The sequence below is a fragment of the Dermacentor albipictus genome, chromosome 1, assembly GCF_038994185.2.
Source record: "Dermacentor albipictus isolate Rhodes 1998 colony chromosome 1, USDA_Dalb.pri_finalv2, whole genome shotgun sequence".
NCBI classification, from domain to species: domain Eukaryota; kingdom Metazoa; phylum Arthropoda; class Arachnida; order Ixodida; family Ixodidae; genus Dermacentor; species Dermacentor albipictus.
The window spans coordinates 380,104,187-380,124,716 of NC_091821.1; the positions used below are offsets into that span (position 1 = coordinate 380,104,187).

Below are 20,530 nucleotides of genomic sequence, written 5' to 3' on the forward strand. Positions count from 1 at the left end.
AGCAGTACCGGTCGCGTCGGTAGCTTCTTATCAGCGGTGTGACTGAGTGGTGCAGGTCAAGTTGTCTAAATTTTTGAAGGAGTATTTTGTGGCATACAACACCAAACGCCTTATTGAGGCCAAAATAAATTACATTCGGCTATCCTTTCTCATATACTGCTTGAGAGGTATGCATCATAAAGCTAACGAGGTTGGTAGTTCTGGGGCGTCCCGATATGAATCCATGCTGCTGAGGAGTGATGGTATTTTTAATAGAGGATGAAATTATTGAGTGCAGAGTTGACTCGAATAATTTAGACGCTGCTCATAGGAGAGAAATAGTCTATAGTTACTCGCCGCAGCTTTTATCCCTGACTTAAAGACGGGAACGACCCGCTCAGTTTTCCAAGTCTTTGGGAATGTATTTGTCTTAAAAGCAGAATTAAAAATACCGGTAAGCACTGGAACAAGCAAGGACCGGCACGTCTCAATCAAAGCAGGCGGAGTGTCATCAGGAGCACACGAAAAAGTCGGTTTTAAGCATTTGATGCTCTTACAGACAAGTTCCTCTGAGACCGATATATACTTGAATCCAGGAAAGGGTGACTGGAAAGCTCACTAACTCCGTCACTTTACCCTTCACTGTACACAGACCCGAAGTGTAGGGCGAAGCCATCCACGACATATGGAACAAATTGGCTGTCACCACTAAGTAGATAGATATTTTGTTTCGTATGGTTGGATGACTGTTCACGGACGTGTCTCCTGAAAGGCATTGAATTTTTAGTACTATAGCCTCCACATGTGCTATATAGATGTAATGATCACGTTTGTATATACTTTTAAAGAGTCGCCTGTACATTCTGAAATCTATATGCCAGTGTTCCTGATTTGTACGCTGTGCCCTTGTGAATACGGTCTTTAAGTTTCAAAGTTGTATTCAGTTCAACCGAAAGCCAGCGGGGAAATTTAGAGCGTTTAGCACCTTTTAGTAGTACAAAGTTATTCCTTCCATCGTGAATAATATTCGTGAATACCCTGACTTGGTCATTAACATCTCTTAGTTGTACTACTGAAAACCAGTCCACGTTATTAAGATAGTGGTAATGACCCACGTAATCTCCGCTTGAGGAAATAAAAGACTGAGGTGTTGCTGTGCACTGTAATCTCTTGCAACTAGGTATCGCGAATTGTAATGAAATATGAAGCGGGGATGAATGAATGAATGAATGAACTTTATTCCCCTTTTAAGAAAGGGGAGGAGCCGGGGGGGGAGAGAGGGAGGTCTAAGTAGTCCAGTCCCAGCAGGCGTCCATCACCACATTATGTGGCTAGAAGTCCGTCTACCAGTCGTGGTAGGCCTCCGCTACCTCCTCAGCCCACCTCAGGACTCGGTCCTGTAGGGTGGGATCGGAGCTGCGCAGGATAAAATTTATCTGGCTTAACAAGGGGGAAATCACCATAGGCCACATTCACAGCGTCTGCATTACTAAGGCATAGGTCTAGCACATTGCCACAAGAGTTCAGGATATTGTTAAATTTGCACAGAGATGTAAAATATATAAAATCAAGTAACGAGTTGCACTTCACAGATAAGTGAAAAGAATGGGTTGAAATTTCCCCAGTTTGCCAGGGAATGCCAGGCGTATTAAAACAACCAATTATGATAATTTTATACTTAGCATGGGCCGATATTACATCTTCAATAGTGGCTAGAATAGTCATGTGCATCTCAATATTCATATCAGGCGCCACAGAAATTCCCAACTAATATATTACCAGCACCAAAAATTTCCGCCCAGACACATTCCGTTGCACATTCTAAATCAGGGCACCGAATGGATCGGAATGATTGATCGATCGCACTCAGGACCCCATCGCCCTTTTATTCCGGTGAAGAAGGATCGCGGTCTCATTGGAAGACTTGAAAAGTGGGCGGTAAGCAAGAACTAGATGGTATTTCAGATCACAACCAGGTCTCTGTAAAGGCAATGAAGGGGAAACAACAAGAAGAAATTACTTTGTAGAAACATTCGTTCACATTTGTGCGTAATCGCCGAAGATTCTAATAGAAAACTCTCACCATCACTGATCCTTCTTTTCATCTCGCTGATTATTTTTCAGCATCATTGCATCGTAAAGTTCTCCTCTGAAGGGCTTGTAGATGCAAGAGCGTGGCCTGTTGCGACGCCTGGTTCTTCAACCTCGACCGGCGTTACTATTGGGTAGCGTGTCGTTGTCGGCAGGCTGCAGGCGTCCGGTAGACCATGGCGATCATGCAGGGACGAGACGACTTCTAGTGCGAAACTTGCACGGTTTATTCAATGGTTGGAGAAAGATAAGAAGAGAATGAATTAAAAAGTACACTGCGGGGCTCTTTAAATAGGCGTACTAAAGTCGTAGGCAGAATCTTGCTCACGTCAACATCACGTGACAGGCACTGAGTCTGGTTGTGAATGGGCAGCTGATCACTCCTCCCCGATGAGCTTGCACGGACTCGCCTCCGCAGGGGGCAACCCTGCTGCCTGGTTGGGGACGGGGCTGCTGATCCATGCTCCCAGGTGAGGTGGTACGGGCTTGATTTCGCAGGGGGCAACCCGCGGTGCCTGTTTGGTTCGTGGAAAGGTGTCTGGTTATGGATGGGCGATTGATCCATTCTCGCAGTTGACGTTGTAAGTCCTCGCCGTGTCTTGATCCTTTCTTGTAGGCAACGTTAGTTCGCGGAAGTTCTGTAGAGCTTGACAGTTCGAGGAAAGGGTCCCTTTAAAATCGCACGCACACAAAGGGGCCTGTAAGCTTTGCGGGGTGCCAGACAGACGGCAACCCCTCGAGACAACCACAACAAATTGGGAATTCACCCCGCGTTTCGATGAGGCATGGTGGTCGAGCATCCTTTTTGCACGGGGTACTACACGCCAACCTTAACAGGCCACAGTAATGGATCCCTTAGACGCTGATAGGAGTCCTCATTAACAGGCACATGAAATGACCCGTATGAATCGTACTTGGTTTTAAGTCGAGTGCTGGACGGGGGTTTTGCACGAAGTGCTGATAGGTGGGCGTCCAGATGTAAGGCATGGGTGTCAGGAGCAAGGTTTATCACATAGATAGCCCGAGGGCACACGGAGCGAGAAGCAGCAACAATCCCAGCGGTGTCAGGGGAGCCAGCACTCAGTATCGACTGTCTCTTCGACGTTGGCTGACTGGTAGGTGACAGGTCCACTGAAGCAGGTAGGCGCAGTAACTGGTCAGCAGCGGGAGTTTTCGACGAAGCAGGCCGATCCAGTGCAGGAGGTAAGCGCGGCAGATGGTCAGAAGTCTTTGGCGAAGCCGTCCGCGCAGCATACGTCGTTGCCTTGGACGGATGCGCCGGCGGCGCAGCAGCAGAAGTGGGCGACGACGGCTTGCGCTCTTTGGCAAGCTTGTGTCTTGGAACGCGGACCTCGGCTCGAAGAGCGCCCATAGCTTCGGCTTGCTGTGCAGACGCCTGCGCGCTTTCGCTGCGCAACCTTTCGCTGCCTAATCATTCCGCAGCAGCGCCACTGCGTCGCTGAGGTATACGGTACTCTCTCAAGCGCCTGAAGGAGAAAGCCGCGAAGGGGCGTCAGGTCAACGACAGCGTCGGAGACACGGACGACGATCAGGTGAACGACTGCAACGGAATCCGTCTCGTTGGGAGCACAGTAGGGAGACGCGGCCACCGATGGGGAGGCTAGCATGTTGATGCCGCTAGGCCTAACTGCGGAAATGTCGGTTTCCTGGCACAAGTTACAGTTGAATGCCTGCTCACCCGACTTCAGCAGCTCGAGTTCGTTGTCCGGCCACACAATAAACTTAGCGTGAGTATGTTTCCCGCAAGAAATACAGCGAAAGAATTGCTATTTGTAGAAAGAAGGCCGGGAGCACAAAATAGAGGTGTCCTTACTCGGCACCATTTTGAAAAAAAAAATTATAAATAAAAATGCATCGTTTCAAGTCGGTGTGTACACTGGAATCGTTTTCGAACAGAACATGGACTCACGAGCAGGAGGCGTTTGCCATATACGCAAAGGACAAAATGCATGTAACTGCTGAGAGCACAATGCCATCGACTGTTGGGATGTGTGTGCTGCGCAAACGAAATACATAATTGTAATATCCACTGTGTATACACATCCAGGCACACCAAAGTGTGATATCGAGAAGTTCATGACCACGGATTTTGCATGGTTTAGCCGTGATGACACTACCCCTCTTATCACCATTGGAGACTTCAATGTGGGTATTTCAAAACCAGCAAGAAATAGCTCACTGAGTATGTGCTAGAAGAGTTTTTTTTGAAGTGCCACACCATTCCAAGTCAATCCACTAAGCAACAACGGTCGTGTATAGATTTAACTTTGGCCAAGATTCTGCCTAAGGCTGTAACCGAACTAATCTGTATATATTGTAGTAATCACGAAACTGTCGTCACAACCATTACCAAATGATGAAAATAATACATGTTGCTTCCTACTTCTTGGTTCCACTGTAAGATGCCGGGGTGTGACATTTAGGGCGACGGTGAATCGATGGGACATCACATTACGTACTCGAGTGCTGCGCATGCTTGAAAACAAAGCCCAACAGTGCTAGCTGAACAAGGTTATGTTTCATCGCGGCCCTCTGACTCTGTGAACTCAACTTTGCGTGAGAACTCCGCGATTAACCTTCTTTTTTCAGTAATAAAAGTAAGTATAATCCAAACAATAACTTGATTTTTTGTGTGTCTAGAAGTAGATGCAAGCGTGCAAGGCTTGTTTACTCGAACGCCGTCAGCGTGCACATTTTATTCTAAACCTTCTTTCGCATGACGTCTCAGATACAAGAAAGCTTGAAGAGTCGGATGAAGAAAATAAGAAGTTGCAGCAGCTGAACTCCCTATATACACCCTCCTCCCCCTCCTCGCCTACCATCGCTTCTCTTCTACCACCACGGAGTGCCAAGTGGCCCAGTGCACTCGTCCATCCCCATGGAATGTTGCGAATAATGCTTTGTAATGCTTCAATTACTGCACTATATGACGTTACAGTGGCGTGAGAGAGCGTAGACCTGTAAGACTTTCAATTTGTACCTCTTATTATTAAGTTTCACAACAAGACCTGCCACCCTCTCGTTAATGCTATAGAGTTCCTGTATGTTACCAGCTATATCCTTATTAATCAGGAATCTGACTCCTAGCTCTCGTCTCTCCGCTAAGTCCAGGTAGCACAGGACGTGCCCGCCTTTTAGCACTGTAGATGCTTCTTTTGTCCTCCTAACTTCACTGAGCCCTATTATATCCCATTTGCTACCCTCTATAATTCCTCCAATAGCACTGCTAGAATCGCCTCACTAGATAACGTTCTAGCGTTAAACGTTGCCAGGTTCATATCCCAATGGCGGCCTGTCCGGACCCAGGGATTCTTAGCGCCCTCCGCTGCGTCACAGGTCTGACCGCCGCCGTGGTCAGTTTCTTCGCAACTGCTGGGGACTGAGGGCATGGGTTTGATTGTTGTATTCATATGGGAGGTTATGGCCAAGTATTGCACCAGGGTGGCCAATTCTGCTCTGGTGAGGGAGTGCGTTACCCGTTCTGGTCACCGGGCACCGGGATCAGGCCGCACTCCAGGCCTGTTTATGCAATTTTATCAACACGTGGATTTTTTTTTATTCCGGTGGAAAATTGCGCGGCATCGGGATTCAAACCACGGTCCTCTTGCACGCAAGGCGGATGCTCTACCTCTACGCCACCGCTGAAACCCCAAAGTCAAAACAAAATACACTATATTGATGGGCGACACCACTGCCAGGGTAGGCAAGAAGCAGGCTGGAGAGAAGTCAGTGAGGGAATATGGCATAGGCTCTAGGAATAGCAGGGGAGAGTTATTGGTAGAGTTTGCAGAACAGAACAATATGCGGATAATGAATACCTTCTTCCGCAAGCGGGATAGCCGAAAGTGGACGTGGAGGAGCCCGAATGGCGAGGCTAGAAATGAAATAGACTTTATACTCTGCGCTAACCCTGGCACCATACAAGATCAAATCGAATCACATCAAATCAAATCAAATCAAATTTATTTCAACATACAATTGATGCTGAGGACCATGGACTAAAAGCCAGCAAGGCTTGACATAGTCCGTGGCCCCGTTTTACAGGCAGCAAAAAATACAACAAAGGATTAGCACGGTTAAATACAATAGTAATAGGAAAAATAGGATTTCCACACTAATAACCGCGAAGCATTAATCATGACAACTATGAGCAAGTATTACAAAAAGTGAAGCTTACATGATGAGTAATTCTCATAAATACAGTTAGTCATGAAATACATCACAGAATACACAAGAGATAATAAAACAGATGTAGCACTATGTAGATCTCTATTAAGACACAATATATGAAAATGTTTCATACTGTAACATATACAGAAGGATTCGATACGCACAATACAAAAAAAAAACATCATTATACAATAATTGAACCTGTTCAAAGAACATTCATACGTCTATATACATATTTGCATTTAGATATATGTTTATCCTAGCACATGAAATAAGCATTACTTTATGTTTGCCTTACTTAAATGGTAGGGTAGTCGAAAACGTAGCATTTGATCAACATAATTTGTTCTAGGTCTTGGTAGTTCCCATATTTCAGAACTCCTTGTACTGACCGCCTTATGTTTTGCTATTAAGTTGGAAATACGTTTTAGGGTGACGTTGTTTCTTGTAATAATGGTCATATAATTCGTAGTAACATATTTTCATAAATGTTAGGCATTGACAGCAGTTTGAGTTTTTCAAATAGAGAACTAGTATGTGTTAAGTAAGGGACATCGAGTATACAACGTACAGCCTTTTTCTGTATTCTATGCAGTACATTAATATTAGAAAGCGTTGTAGTGCCCCAGACTATATGGCAATAGTTTATATATGGTAATAACAGTGATTTGTACAAAATAAGTTTAATACTTTCTGGAAGAAAAAAACGCAACTTGCATAGTATTCACTCGAGAGAGCTTACCAATTACCATTTCCACGTGAGCATTCCACGACAAATGTTACTCAAATATGACTCCAAGACACTTAATAGAAGGAACAATAGGCAAAATGGAGTTGTTAAGCTGTAAAAGGGTACAAGTGTCAATATATCGATTTTTCGGCCTAAAAAGTACAGCCTTTGTTTTATTAACATTTATTTTTAACAAGCTCGCGCTTCTTCAAGACAAGTTGGCTTTCAAATTCGATACTCCAAGTTGGCTCCAAGTTCGCACCTCGTTGGCTTTAATTATGAGATCTTCAGCATTTTTTTTAGGTTACAAGAATTGTAATGTCGTCTGCATATGCAATAAATTTTACGTCTTTGTCAATAGTCACTGGATCATTAATATAGATACAAAAAAAAAACAATGGACCTAAAAAGCTGCCCTGTGGTACTCCTGCGATAAGTGGTTTCAAGTCGGACGCGTAGCTTTTTATAACTACGTGTTGCATGCGGTGGTGGAGATATGATTCTATTAACTTCAACAACAACAAAAAAAACGCCTCGAAAACCATAATAGTTAATTTTTTCTAGTAGGGTAGCATGATTTATGCAGGCGAACGCCAAATGTGTGTCAACGGCGGAGAAACGGGGACGTGCTCGGCAAGGTGCGTTGCAATGACCATAGGATGGTAAGAACTCGAATTAGCCTAGACTTGATGAGCTAACGGAAGAAACTGGTACATAAGAAGCCGATCAATGAGTTAGCGGTAAGAGGGAAAATAGAGAAATTCCGGATCAAGCTACAGAACAAGTATTCGACTTTAACTCAGGAAGAGGACCTTAGTGTTGAAGCAATGAACGACAATATTATGGGCATCATTAAGGAGTGCACAATAGCAGTCGGTGGTAACTTCGTCAGACAGGATACCAGTAAGCTATCGCAAGAGACGAACGATCTGATTAAGAAACGCGAATATATGAAAGCCTCTAACCCTACAGCTGGAATGGAACTGGCAGAACTTTTGAAGTTAATCAACAAGCGTATAAATATAGCTGACATAAGGAAGTATAATATGGATAGAATTGAGCATGCTCTCAGGAACGGAGGAAGCCTAAAAGCAGTGAAGAAACTAGGAATAGGCAAGGATCAGATCTATGTGTTAAGAGACAAAGCCGGCAATAGCATTACTAATATGTATGAGATAGTTCAAGTGGCTGAGGAGTTCTATAGAGATTTATACAGTACCAGTGGCACCCACGACGATAATGGAAAACAGAGTAGTATAGAGGAATTCGAAATCCCACAGGTAACGCCGGAAGCAGTAGAGAAAGCCTTGGGAGCTATGCAAAGGGGGAAGGCAGCTGGGGAGGAACAGGTAACAGCAGGTTTGTTGAAGGATGGTGGGCAGATTGTTCTAGAGAAACTGGCCACCCTGTATACGCAATGCCGCATGACCTTGAGCGTGCCGTAATCTTGGAAGAACGCTAACATAAGCCTAATCCATAAGGAAGTAGTCGCCAAAGACTTGAAAAATTATAGACCGATCAGCGTACTGTCCGTTGCCTACAAAGTACTTACTAAGGTAATCGCAAATAGAACCAGGACCACCTTAGACTCCTGTCAACCAAAGGACCAGGCAGGATTCCGTAAAGGCTACTCAACAATAGACCATACTGACACTATCAGTCAGGTGATATAGAAATGTGCGGAATATAACAATCCCTTATATATAGCTTTCATTGATTATAAGAAAGCGTTTGATTCAGTCGAACCTCAGCAGTCATGGAGGCAATACGGAGTCAGGGTGTAGACGAGCCGAATTTAAAAATATTGAAAGATATCTATCTACAGCGGCTCCACAGCCACCGTAGTCCTCCATAAAGAAAGCAACAAAATCCCAAAAAAGAAAGGCGTCGGGCAGGGAGATACGATATCTCCAATGCTATTCACAGCGTGTTTACAGGACGTATTCAGAGACCTCGATTGGGAAGAATTGTGGATAAGAGTTAATGGAAAATACCTTAGTAACTTGCGATTCGCTATTGACATTGTTTTGCTTAGTAAATCAGGCGACCAATTGCAATGCATGCTCACTGACCTGGAGAGGCAAAGCAGAAGGGTGGGTCTAAAACTTAATCTGCAGAAAACTAAAGTAATGTTTAACAGTCACGGAAGAGGACAGCAGTTTACGACAGGTAGTGAGGCACGGGAAGTGGTAAAGGAATACATCTACTTAGGGCAGGTAGTGACCGCGGATCCGGATCACGAGACTGAAATAATCAGAAGAATAAGAATAGGCTGGGGTGCGTTTGGCAGGCATTCTCAGATCATGAACAGCATGTTGCCATTATCCCTCAAGAGAAAAGTGTATAACAGTTGTGTCTTACCAGTACTCACGTACGGGGCAGAAACCTGGAGGCTTACGAAAAGGGTTCTACTTAAACTGAGGACGATGCAACGAGCTATGGAAAGAAGAATGATGGGTGTAACGTTAAGGGATAAGAAAAGAGCAGATTGGGTGAGGGAACAAACGCGAGTTAATGACATCTTAGTTGAAATCAAGAAAAAGAAATGGGCATGAGCAGGACATGTAACGGGAAGGGAAGATAACCGATGGTCATTAAGGATTACGGACTGGATTCCAAAGGAAGGGAAGTGTAACAGGGGGAGGCAGAAAGTTAGGTGGGCGGATGAGATTAAGAAGTTTGCAGGGACAAAATAGCCAGAAGCAGTACACGACCGGGGTAGTTGGAGAAGTATGAGAGAGGCCGTTGCCCTGCAGTGGGCGTAACCAGGCTGCTGCTGGTGATGATGAAGAAGAAGGTGATGATGATGATGAGAGACATTGTGACGTTTGCGAATACGTAAGCTACATCAAGTTGAGCATCGACGCTTAAACAGCATAGCTTTTTGTTCAGGGCGCCCAGTCACGCTGGATGTCAAAAGTTTATCGCAACCAACATAACTATGACTCATGCGTCCAGAGCACCCTGCGAATACTTGCGGAGAAAGGACAACGTCATTGTTACTATACGCACCGTCAGAAGCCCGTTAGGAGCGCTGAACTTTATTAACCTATAGTCCTACTGTTTTCAGATTTCCATCCAATTAATTTCAAAAGAATTTCAACCAATGTAATAAAAGAATGCAATAAACCACGTCCAACAAAAATATCGATGCAGGAGGGCGGCAACCCGACTGGCCGTCACCGGAACTCCAGCAGTTTTGCTCGCGAACGTACGTTAGATGAACTCGGACGACATTTCCGCTCGAGTGCTGTTGTCTCGTTTGGTATTCGCATAGCAGACGCGAATGAGTGTGTGGTTCGCAAATGTCACATCTTACGCGTCGGGCCCTGAGGTGACGATCACTCTTCGAGTGTACCTTCTGTTTAATTGGGCTCGCAGCACGAGCCGCTGACGCGACAGCCAATTTAGCGACGCACGTTTTCTTCTTCTTTTTTGAACTTTTCGCTCGGAAACAACCTCGAGACAGCGGAAGCTTTCCTCGACGCGAGCGTGTCCGCGCATTTAAGCTTAAGGTCTTCGTGACGTCCAACCAGTGCCGGGGGTCTTCGCGTAAAGACGCGCGCACGCAAGTACACTGCTCATTATAATTATCTCGATTATCGCGACCTGGAGAGGAGACGTGAAGGTTGTTTCTTTATCTATCCATCCTGGCAGCGCGCAGGTGAACTTTCATCGGGCTTTTCAACTGCGACCTGCAGTTTAAAAGAAAAGTTTAAAGGGCAGGCGTGAATCTAGAAACGCGACAGGGAAGAACAACGACTCCCCGACACTGCGGAGGAAAGTTCAGTGCGATGGCTACTCAGAGCAGGTAAACATCGCGGAAGCTTGAGAAGTCTGTTTCAAACCGGCGCCACTAGCCTGAAAGCCACTGGCCGAGTAGATAACCTGTTGTTATTCATAACCTGTCGCGTTGAACCGTCGGCAAATCTGTCTGTTGACGTCCGTGTTGGTCCGAAGAAGGAAGGACGCGTTGCCGTCACAAAAGTAAGACCTTTAGGTGTTTCTCTCTACGTGCATTGGTCGAACTCGATAATTTGTGAGGCCAGCTAGCACGGCAAAGCTTGAGGGAGGATTTACCCACTCGTGTCACGGGAAGCACTGCAAAAGGAACAAGCATTGCTCATCCTGCTCGTCTCAGTACTATACATGTGAAGAAGTCGCAGTTAACCAACCGCTAGCAAAGTCTCCAGTCTCGACATCGTGCCGTCTAGGTCCGCGAGACGAGCCACGGATACGCTTGAAAAGTAAGGCTTCCTCCGAACGAACGATCACTTCAACGAATCGCGCTATTCCTGCAGTTAGCATACATAATCCTCGCTGCGGTCATCTGCATAGTAGAGAGTTCGATCGTAACTGGTGCATCAGGATTCGCTACGTAATATGGCACAAGGCGTGCGTCTCCGCTCTTTGTAGGGTAGGTCACGAAGTCTTGACATAGTACTATCTCCGAGGGTGAGTGCGCCAAGGAGCTAAATTACCTATAGGGACAGGGCGTTAGACGCAAAAAAAAAAGAAGGGCGACCCAAGCGGTTCGTCGAGCAGCACAAGTACCATGGCAGCGACAGTGCACGTGGCCGAGTACGTGGTGTTCGGCGTGCTCATGTTGTCGAACCTTCTGGTCGGCCTGTACTTCTCGTTCGGCCAACGAGCTCGGGACGGTGGCACCAGCGAAGCGTTCCTCGGGGGTCGCAGCCTGGGTGCGCTTCCTCTGTCCCTCTCTGTCCTGGCGTCTCTGGTGACAGCCGTCGGCGTGGTCGGCCTGACGGCGCACTTCTACCGCTACGGGCTGCACCTGCTCTGGGCTTCGATCACCGTCTTCTGCCTGGTGCCGTTCATCGCTCGCGTTGTGGTGCCCGTCATCTACAGGCTCAGGGTCACTTCCGTATTCGAGGTGAGCAAGCACTTCTTTACCGGGAGTACGCCTTCTGTTTTGGCGGCGGCAGCTGGCAAGCCCTATGTATGTATGTATGTATGTATGTATGTATGTATGTATGTATGTATGTATGTATGTATGTATGTATGTATGTATGTATGTATGTATGTATGTATGTATGTATGTATGTATGTATGTATGTATGTATGTATGTATGTATGTATGTATGTATGTATGTATGTATGTATGTATGTATGTATGTATGTATGTATGTATGTATGTATGTATGTATGTATGTATGTATGTATGTATGTATGTATGTATGTATGTATGTATGTATGTATGTATGTATGTATGTATGTATGTATGTATGCATGCATGCATGCATGCATGTATGTATGTATGTGAACACGGTCACCACAATCCGCGTTGGATCAGCGGCTATAGCGTCTTTCTACTGAGCACGAAGTTGCGGGCTCGGTTCCCGGCGATCGTGGTCACAAAAACGCTCGCGTGCCGTGCTTTGGGTGCACGTCAAAGAACCTCAGACGGACAAAATTAATGGTGCAGCTCTCCACTACGGCTTCCCCGATATGCCACTGTTCAGTTTCGGGACGTTGAGCCCCATGATTCCGGACTGCGGTCCGGCAAACCAGACTGCATCCCGATAAACAAGGTAACGTATATTCACAAGAGTCCTCTTACGTAAGTACTGTCTGCTATGAATTGCCAGTTTCACGGCGATCGTCTTATGATTATGCGTATCGCTGTCCTGACTGATCGGAGCCAATGATGAAAGCAATGACAAAACCAATGATGAAACGCTCTTACGTAAGACTACGTTTGTGAATGCGGGCCCTGAAACTCTTAAGTTCGTGCTGCCACAGATCGATGCACTGTGCAGCCCCTTGTGTGTCTGTATATACGTATACGCAATGCCTCTTCCGATTCCAGGATGTGCGCGCAGGTCGCGAAAGGAGCGCTTCCTGGCAAAATCTGCGCTCCTTTTGTTCATAGATGTGTTTTTGTTCTTAAACGTTCATGCTTGTATGCGCACGCGCCTCTCGAGTAGCCGGTTTCCTCAGGTTTCTACACGGCCATTTTAATAATGGCGTAAGATCCGCGCTTTTCCCGTCCGCAGTGCACGCACAGTGAGGTAGTGCCAATACTACTTTAGTATTGCTACTAATACTACCTTGCTAATGCTAATACTAATAATACTAATAATGCTACCTTGCTTACTTGAAAAGGAGGGACCAGTGATCAAGCAGTGAGTGCAGAATGAAAAAACGAGCACACTCTTCCTTTAATCTTCTAAAGCGTTAGCTTCCCGAAAGGCTTGCTATATGCTAAGAACCAACCTCCTGCCATTACCACCCAGAAGCATTCCCCTTGTCAAAAGTTCACCCAGCATGCTGCCACTGACTTTCAAGTAGTTATAAGGTGATCGATCCTGATTATAATTCCCGGTGACCCGACACTAGGCAGTGAAAAAGCAAAGTTCTTCGTATCGTCTCGATCTGCGGAGTGGAGTCGCTGCTTCGAAGGCACTCCACGCCGCTCCAAAAAAGTCAGTCACTGGCGGTGCGCCCTTTGGACACCTGGCAAAGAAAGTACAGTACATTAAGAAAGAAGTGTTCTCCACAACACCTCTGCACAGGTTTAGAAGGAACATTTGCATCGATTCATTGCGAGAGCTTTCCCAAGACGCGCCCGAAAGGCTGGGACTCACACATAATTGCAATCGCTTAACGGGACACAAAAGAGAGACACTAAGTCAGTTTAGTCTGATAAAACATTCTATATTAAAAAAAACGAATTTGCGTCAATTTCGCGGTGATATGTTGATTACTAAAAGAGAACATAAATTTCAAAGTTCAATTTCTGAAATTCGCGACAAAGCTTCCGCACCACTACGTCAGTGTGACGTAACGAACTTCAAAGGGAGTTTTCTTCGTATTCGGTCTATTGTGAATCCGTATGCGTTCTTGAAACTTGCTCAGTTCAGTCTTCGGTGCGTTAGGATACAATGTAGTTGCATTTTTGCCGATAAATGATTACTGCTAGGCCCGAGCGGACGATGTCAAAATCCGTGACGTCACGGCGTCCGCTCCATGACGCTCCATGACGCTCTCTGAAAATCCATGACGTCGTGGTTAGACGTTGCGGGAACTTCGAGGCGGCTTCGCCACCCGTCATTAGTTCGTGCGTTTTCTTTTGGGGGGTGGGTCGCCAGGTTTCCGCTAGTGGTAAGGATGGCTTTTTTTGGTATTGTAGAAGGGCACATAACTAATACAGCTGAAATAACTTTTAAGGCGAAAGCCTTAAGCAAGGTCGACCCAAATGGGTCCCTAAGCTTCGGGCGAAAAGCGGTTCAGTACAAATTGTCACCGACATCAACAAGGGTCGTTATGGGAGCAGCGATTGAAGCGCGACTATGATTGGAGGGAACGAACATTAAGAAAGAAAAAAGCGTTTCTTTTTAAAAATCAAGCGAGGCAAAGTTAGATCCATTCAAAGGAAATAAAATTCCTGGTCATCTTTATATATTAGCGATGAGTTAAGAAAATACAAGTTTATTTAATTTTATTATAATTAATAAATACATTTCATTTCAACGCCCATCGTTACAGGGGGCGTTGACGCCGCTATCACTCGCAATGCAATGCGGCTCTTGAAATGTGCAGAAAGGCGCGATGGTAAAGTTCACCTGTTGAAATACGCCCCCCTCACACGTTGTGCTATATTGCTTGTCGAAGTTTGAATTTGGTGACCCGTGTAGCTTCATCGCTTCTTAACCTGCTCAGTCAAAAGTAGTGAGTCACGACCGCAAGATAATTGTTAAGGAACGCGTAAACCGCTCCCTTTTCGGTACCGACACATCCACATTGAAATCACCGACAACGACAACAGGGGTAGTGTCATGGCAGCTAATTCACGCAAAGTTAGTATAGTCATGAACCTTACGGGACCATGAGTCATTGAATTTTTTGCTTGTTTATGGGGGTATGGGTCATTGCTCACGGGGGTATGAGCCGTTGATGATGACAGTTTTTTTTCATGGAGAACAAAAATGCATGGAACCCTAGCCACATACAGCTTCGCTGTGAAAGGAAGAACGAACAATAAATAAATAAATAAAGGCGGGAAGAAAGAGTGAACGAAAGAAAGAACGAAAGAAGCATTAGGTAATGAACTAGGTGCTCGCATGTGTCGTTGAGAAAGTCAACATACAGCGCAATACGTTCACTTCACACAGCGGCTCGTTATGCCTTGCGAAGTCTGAACCCTACGATCTTATAAATTAACCCTTTACCACGTGTGCAGCAAGCTTTCACCTTCACGTGTTACAGGAGTATAACCTGCTGCCGAACGTTTCTCTCTGCAGTGTCACTTTAAATAACGTAATTAATGTATTCCTTTCAAATACGTTAAATAACAGACTTGTATGTTCTTGTGAACCGATCTCAAGCGTACTCAAAATATTATTTAAAGACTCAGTTACTTTTAGGTAGGTTGCCATATCGCAGAACCGCTGCACCTGCAGTGCACAAGATCGACATTATGGTTTACGTGGTGCACGAAATTGTTAAGTTGTGTAGTAAAGAGGGAGCTTTAGCTCGGGCCCAACTCTGATTCCAGTAATACATGTAAAATGTAGAAATGCTTTTTTTGACATAACTCCTCGGTTGATTTTAATGAAATTTATTGCCGTTGAAAGAGAAAATTAAATTATATTGACTGTTAGAAGCGAAATTTCGGTTTAGTGCTTCAATTGTTTTATAAGAATTGCCGAAAATTGTTAAGTGTGAAAAAAAAGATAGAAGCACGAAGTTCCGAGAAGAGATATCGCAGATTTGCCAGCTGCGATATCTTTGAATGCCCTATCAGTGTTCTCGACGAGTATTTGTCATTGCTGAGTTACAGAACTGTAAGCTTAATAGTTTCGCTTCATAAATTTTATTAAGCAACTGCCGGCCTATATCAAAGATTCGCTTGCCACAGTCACTAGTTTTTCACCTTTTCCTTTAAATGCAACAAGCCTAATCAAAACTGGTGCTGACACCGAAAAAAGCGATTTATTTTTTCCTATGTTGAGTAGATAGGATAGATGGGAGTCCTCGAGCTAAAGCTTCCTCTTAACATTTCTACTTGTGCAACAAGAATGATATACTGCCAGGTAGAAGTCTGTTATTGTACACTTTAGATCTTTAGAGAAGCGTTGCATGTGAATTTTAATGCTTGCTTTTGTCGCGGGCGAGCAGTGTCGCAAGCATTTCTGTGAAAAGCCTATAGGGGTCCTGACCCACGTCTAGGACTTGGCGAAAAAAGTCGCAGTACCACCCTAAAGGCGAAGCATCGATTGCGATGACAAATTAGTAGGCAGCTATACAAAGCAATGATAGTAGTTTTATCCGCCGTATAAAGTTGCAAATATTCGCCTACTAACTAAATTAACAAGCATGGGGTCAGCGCGCACGTGCAAACGTGAACACACCACACTCGACGGCCGCGGACACTCGCTGTCAAAACGCTGGTGTGAGGAAGGACAGCAGCAGCGAGAGAAATGACGTGCTATCTCTCGCTTCAACGCAAACTGAGCGGCAAGAACGCAGCACGCACAAAGGCATGAACCGCCGATGCACCTAGACTGCCTAGAGTGCCCCCCAACGCAGATCCCTTTCAAGGTGGGGCGCGGACGGTCGTGCAGTACGCAATTGCTGCCGAAGTACAACACCACCCCCCTTCCCCCGGTGGCTTGCACGCGACGGAAGATGGAGCGCTTCCTCCCAGCTTTCCTCCCTTTCCTCCCAGGCCCGTTTCTAACAATCCAGACGCATTTCTGCCGTCGCCGTCACTGTGACATTCCGTAGAAGTCACGTGGTATAAGTCCAAGTGTGACAACATGGTCGCCGCGCGTCGTTGCTGTGTGTGCGAGTGAAAGCGTGCGATAGTGAGCCCACGATGGCGGCTCGACCTCGCGCGCAAGGGGAGGAAGCGGGGAGGGGGGGGAGAGGCGTATTGCTCCAGCGGCTTCTGCGTATGGGCTCCATCTTGAAAGTGAACTGCGATGAGCACATAGCCTAGGTGCGAGCGGAGGGCTCAAAGCTTCGAGTGCGCTGTGTTCTCGACGATTAGTTCGCATTGAAGCGAGAGGCAGCACGACGACCTATTCGCTCGTTGCTGCTGCCGCGCTTCCTCACTCCAGCGTTTTGACAGCGAGTTTTCGCAGCCATCGAGTGAGATGTGCTCATGTTTGCTTGTGAGCGCGTGACACTACGCTTGTTAATTTAGTTAGTGAGCGAATGTTTCAAGTTTATACGACCGATAAACCCGCCATGATTGCTTTGTGGCTTTGGTATTGCGCTGCTAAGCACGAGGTCGCGGGATCAAATCCCGGCCCCGGCGGCCATATTTCGATGGAGGCGAAATGAAAAACACTTGTATTTAGGTATATTGAGGTGCACGTTAAAGAACCCCAGGCGGTCAAAATTAATCTGGAGTCCACCATTACGGCGTGCCTCATAATGAGATCGTGGTTTTGACATGTAGAACCTCATAACCTAATTTTTCATGCGGCCGATACAACTGATATGCTTACTTCGTATAGCTGTCTACTAGATTGCTATTACAATCGTTGCTTCGCCTTTCGGGCGAAACTGCGACTTTTTTTTCTCATCTTTTTTATCAGTAGCCGCCCATGATTCTGGCTATATATACTATCATAAATATTGTATTGTCATGCAATATGACGACGCAGTGTCAAACCTGTGAGTTATCCATTTGGCGGGCGAACTTCTGCCCAGCAAACCAAGTAACAGTCCAGCACAATAGCGGCGAATAAAGTCGGCCATCGTCGAAAATAATAATAATAATATATGGGGTTTTACGTGCCAAAACCACTTTCTGATTATGAGGCACGCCGTAGTGGGGGACTCCGGAAATTTTGACCACCTGGGGTTATTTAACGTGCACCTAAATCTAAGTACACGGGTGTTTTCGCCCCCATCCAAATGCGGCCGCCGTGGCCAGGATGCGATCCCGCGACCTCGTGCTCAGCAGCCTAACACCATAGCCACTGAGCAACCACGGCGGGTATCGTCAACAATCTGATCATCGGGTAAAGCGCATCGGCTTTCGTACATGACTAGTCGAAGGTTCCGGTGTAATTGCTGGTGCCCGCGTGGCTTCCAGAAAATACTAAACAATTCGCGTCGAACATACAATCAGATTACGAAAGGTTTGGTGGCAACAGCCAACGGATAGAGCTATCGATAACATTGGAGAAACTTCCGATACATGCAATCGCGTCCTGCGCCGAGCGATAACGTTTAACATTTGTTAGCCGGTGAAAAACCATGGCCGAAGGAAGATAAAGAAGTATGCGTATCAGTATATCGAGTCAAATCAACATGCAAATCAAACCACGCAAGCTCTCTCTATCTGTATCTCATTTGAAACAAGTCACTTTGAATATCGTGAGAGAAGCCTTCATGACGTCTGCTTCGAAGAGATGTCGGAACCGGCACCGAAGACCACCTCATTAGCGCGTTGCTAGTTGTATTCACATGTCTTTCTTAACAAGCAGCGCCGAAGCTATATTGTGAATCGACTATAAATGAGACATTTACGATTCAAGCTAAATGCTAGTAACCGTATAAGTTCACGCATCTGCATGAAGCACGTGAAAGAGATAACACTAATGCGTGATTCATCGTTTGAAATTCCAAACGGATGCTAAAATACCCGTAATGCATCGCAATACGATGATATCAGCGAGACCTGGAAGGTCCAACAGCCGCCACATAGGAAAATTTCTGATTCGATCAAACAGCCTCAACAGCGCCGGTACACAGATTCAAATTCGAAGCATGCAATATTCATAATAACCATATCTTTTTAAAAGTTCATAGATTCCAAAGTTCATGTTCATGTTCAAGTTCAAGTTCCATAGTTCATGACTACAAAACGACGTGGCATTGGCCTTGCTGGCGACCTTCAGAACTGAACATCTTGGGCGCGAGAGGCATCCTATCTTGTTTTGTACAAAAATCTAATTGTTTCAGTTCCCCTTGTGCGTAAATTCTTGTATATATTGTTGCTGGCCAACAGGCTGTAATGGTGATGATTCCTTCAGCATTGGCTTAAATCTTCTGTCGGGAACAGGACACGAACCGAGTGGTATTCAGATGAAAAAAAGAAACGAAGATATGAAACGATAAGACCACGTGGTAGTAGCACTCGTTGCTGTATTTTGCTGTGTAGTCTCTATTACGAACAACAGCAGCAACTACTCTATCTTGCAGACTGCGCAATCCCACCTCCTCGGATGGATTTCTCAGATACGCACATTATTTGAGCAGAAAAGTCACATTGAGCAATTCATTAAATATTGTATTTTATAATTAGGCGCGTAATTTGTTTTTATTGGGTGCACGTTAAAGAACCTCCGGTGGTCTAAAATAAATCCGAAGTCCCCCACTACGGAGAGCCTCATATTCATATCGTGGTTTCGGCTCGTAAAACCACATAAGTTAATGCACGAGAAGAAAGGGGGTTTACCGAGGGGCCCGATTTTTATTTGTCATATCATAAGGAGACAACAAACACTGACACCAAGGACAACATAGAGGAAATTACTTGTGCTTAATAAATGGAATACAGAAACGATAACTTAATGGAAATGTTGGGGGTGAATAAGGATGATTAAATGAATGGAAAAAATTTTCTGATCTAATGAAGTCCAAGAGGGATCGATAATGTGGTCCCTGCGTCCAAGCAGTGTAATCACTCGGATTATGCGGCGAAAGTCCCGCTGCTGCGAGGTGCCGGAGCCCAGTCGGTTTCAGTACTTCAAATATGGACGACCAACTAGCCCAACAGTCAACTCTTCTGTGAACGGTAGAAACGCTGGAAAAGTTTTTTTTTTAATTTTTGCGTAACATAATTACGTTTTCTCGCATAATCAAATTACAATCCGACGCTATCATGTCTGTAGGTTGTAATGCGCACTTTACGATTTTGCGACTTGTTTTAACGTGAGAGCGTTAAAGGCCCCGTGTCGCAGAAAATCAGGCAACGGCGACCGCCGTGCAGCGTCGGGCATCGTTTCGGCAAAAATATTTTCAAACCACTCATACCGAGTCCCTCCATACAGCGCAAGGAAGTTACTGAACTGAATTTCTCGAGCTAAAATACATAGAAAAATCGCAAAGTACGACTTACACACAACGTACACACATGATAGCGTTGGATTTTTATTTGACTATACAAGAAAACATAATTATGCTACGCGAAAACTCAAAAAACCCCTTTTCCAGCGTTTCTACTATCCATAGACCGGCCACGACGTCCGCCATCTGCGCGCGCCGGCGCGTGGATATCTCGGAGGCCTCGGAGCGACGTGCCCGTTTCCTTGAAACACTTCCAGATGGCGCTCGCCTCCGCCGCATCACGGCCCACGCAAGAGGCCGCGTTTCTACCAGGAAGCCCGCTGCACAGCGTTCTCCCCAAGCGTTTTCGGGTAAACACTGCAGTTAGATACGCTGCAGTTGCCAGGAAGCGTGAGAAGCAGTGCGGGATCTTTGAGTGCTATAGCATTCCACTCTTAAAGGCGAAGCGTAAGCACCCTCCAAATTCGTGTTTTTTTTTCTGCTAACGGC

At 45.6% G+C, this 20,530-nt stretch overlaps 1 protein-coding gene across 3 annotated transcripts in view; it reads left to right on the top strand.

Moving 5' to 3' along the window:
• The first annotated feature begins 10,560 nt into the window (after positions 1 to 10,560).
• The window catches only part of LOC135900284 (sodium-coupled monocarboxylate transporter 1-like), a 53,150-nt gene continuing 43,180 nt past the window's right edge, over positions 10,561 to 20,530 (top strand). For 2 of the 3 annotated variants that reach the window (XM_065429731.2, XM_065429732.2), the window contains exon 1: positions 10,562 to 11,885. In XM_065429731.2, coding sequence (XP_065285803.2) covers positions 11,547 to 11,885 — 339 coding nt within the window. In that variant the 5' untranslated portion in view covers positions 10,562 to 11,546. Of the gene's footprint in view, positions 11,886 to 20,530 lie in introns of all 3 variants that reach the window. The other variant, XM_065429733.2, reaches the window with a different exon arrangement.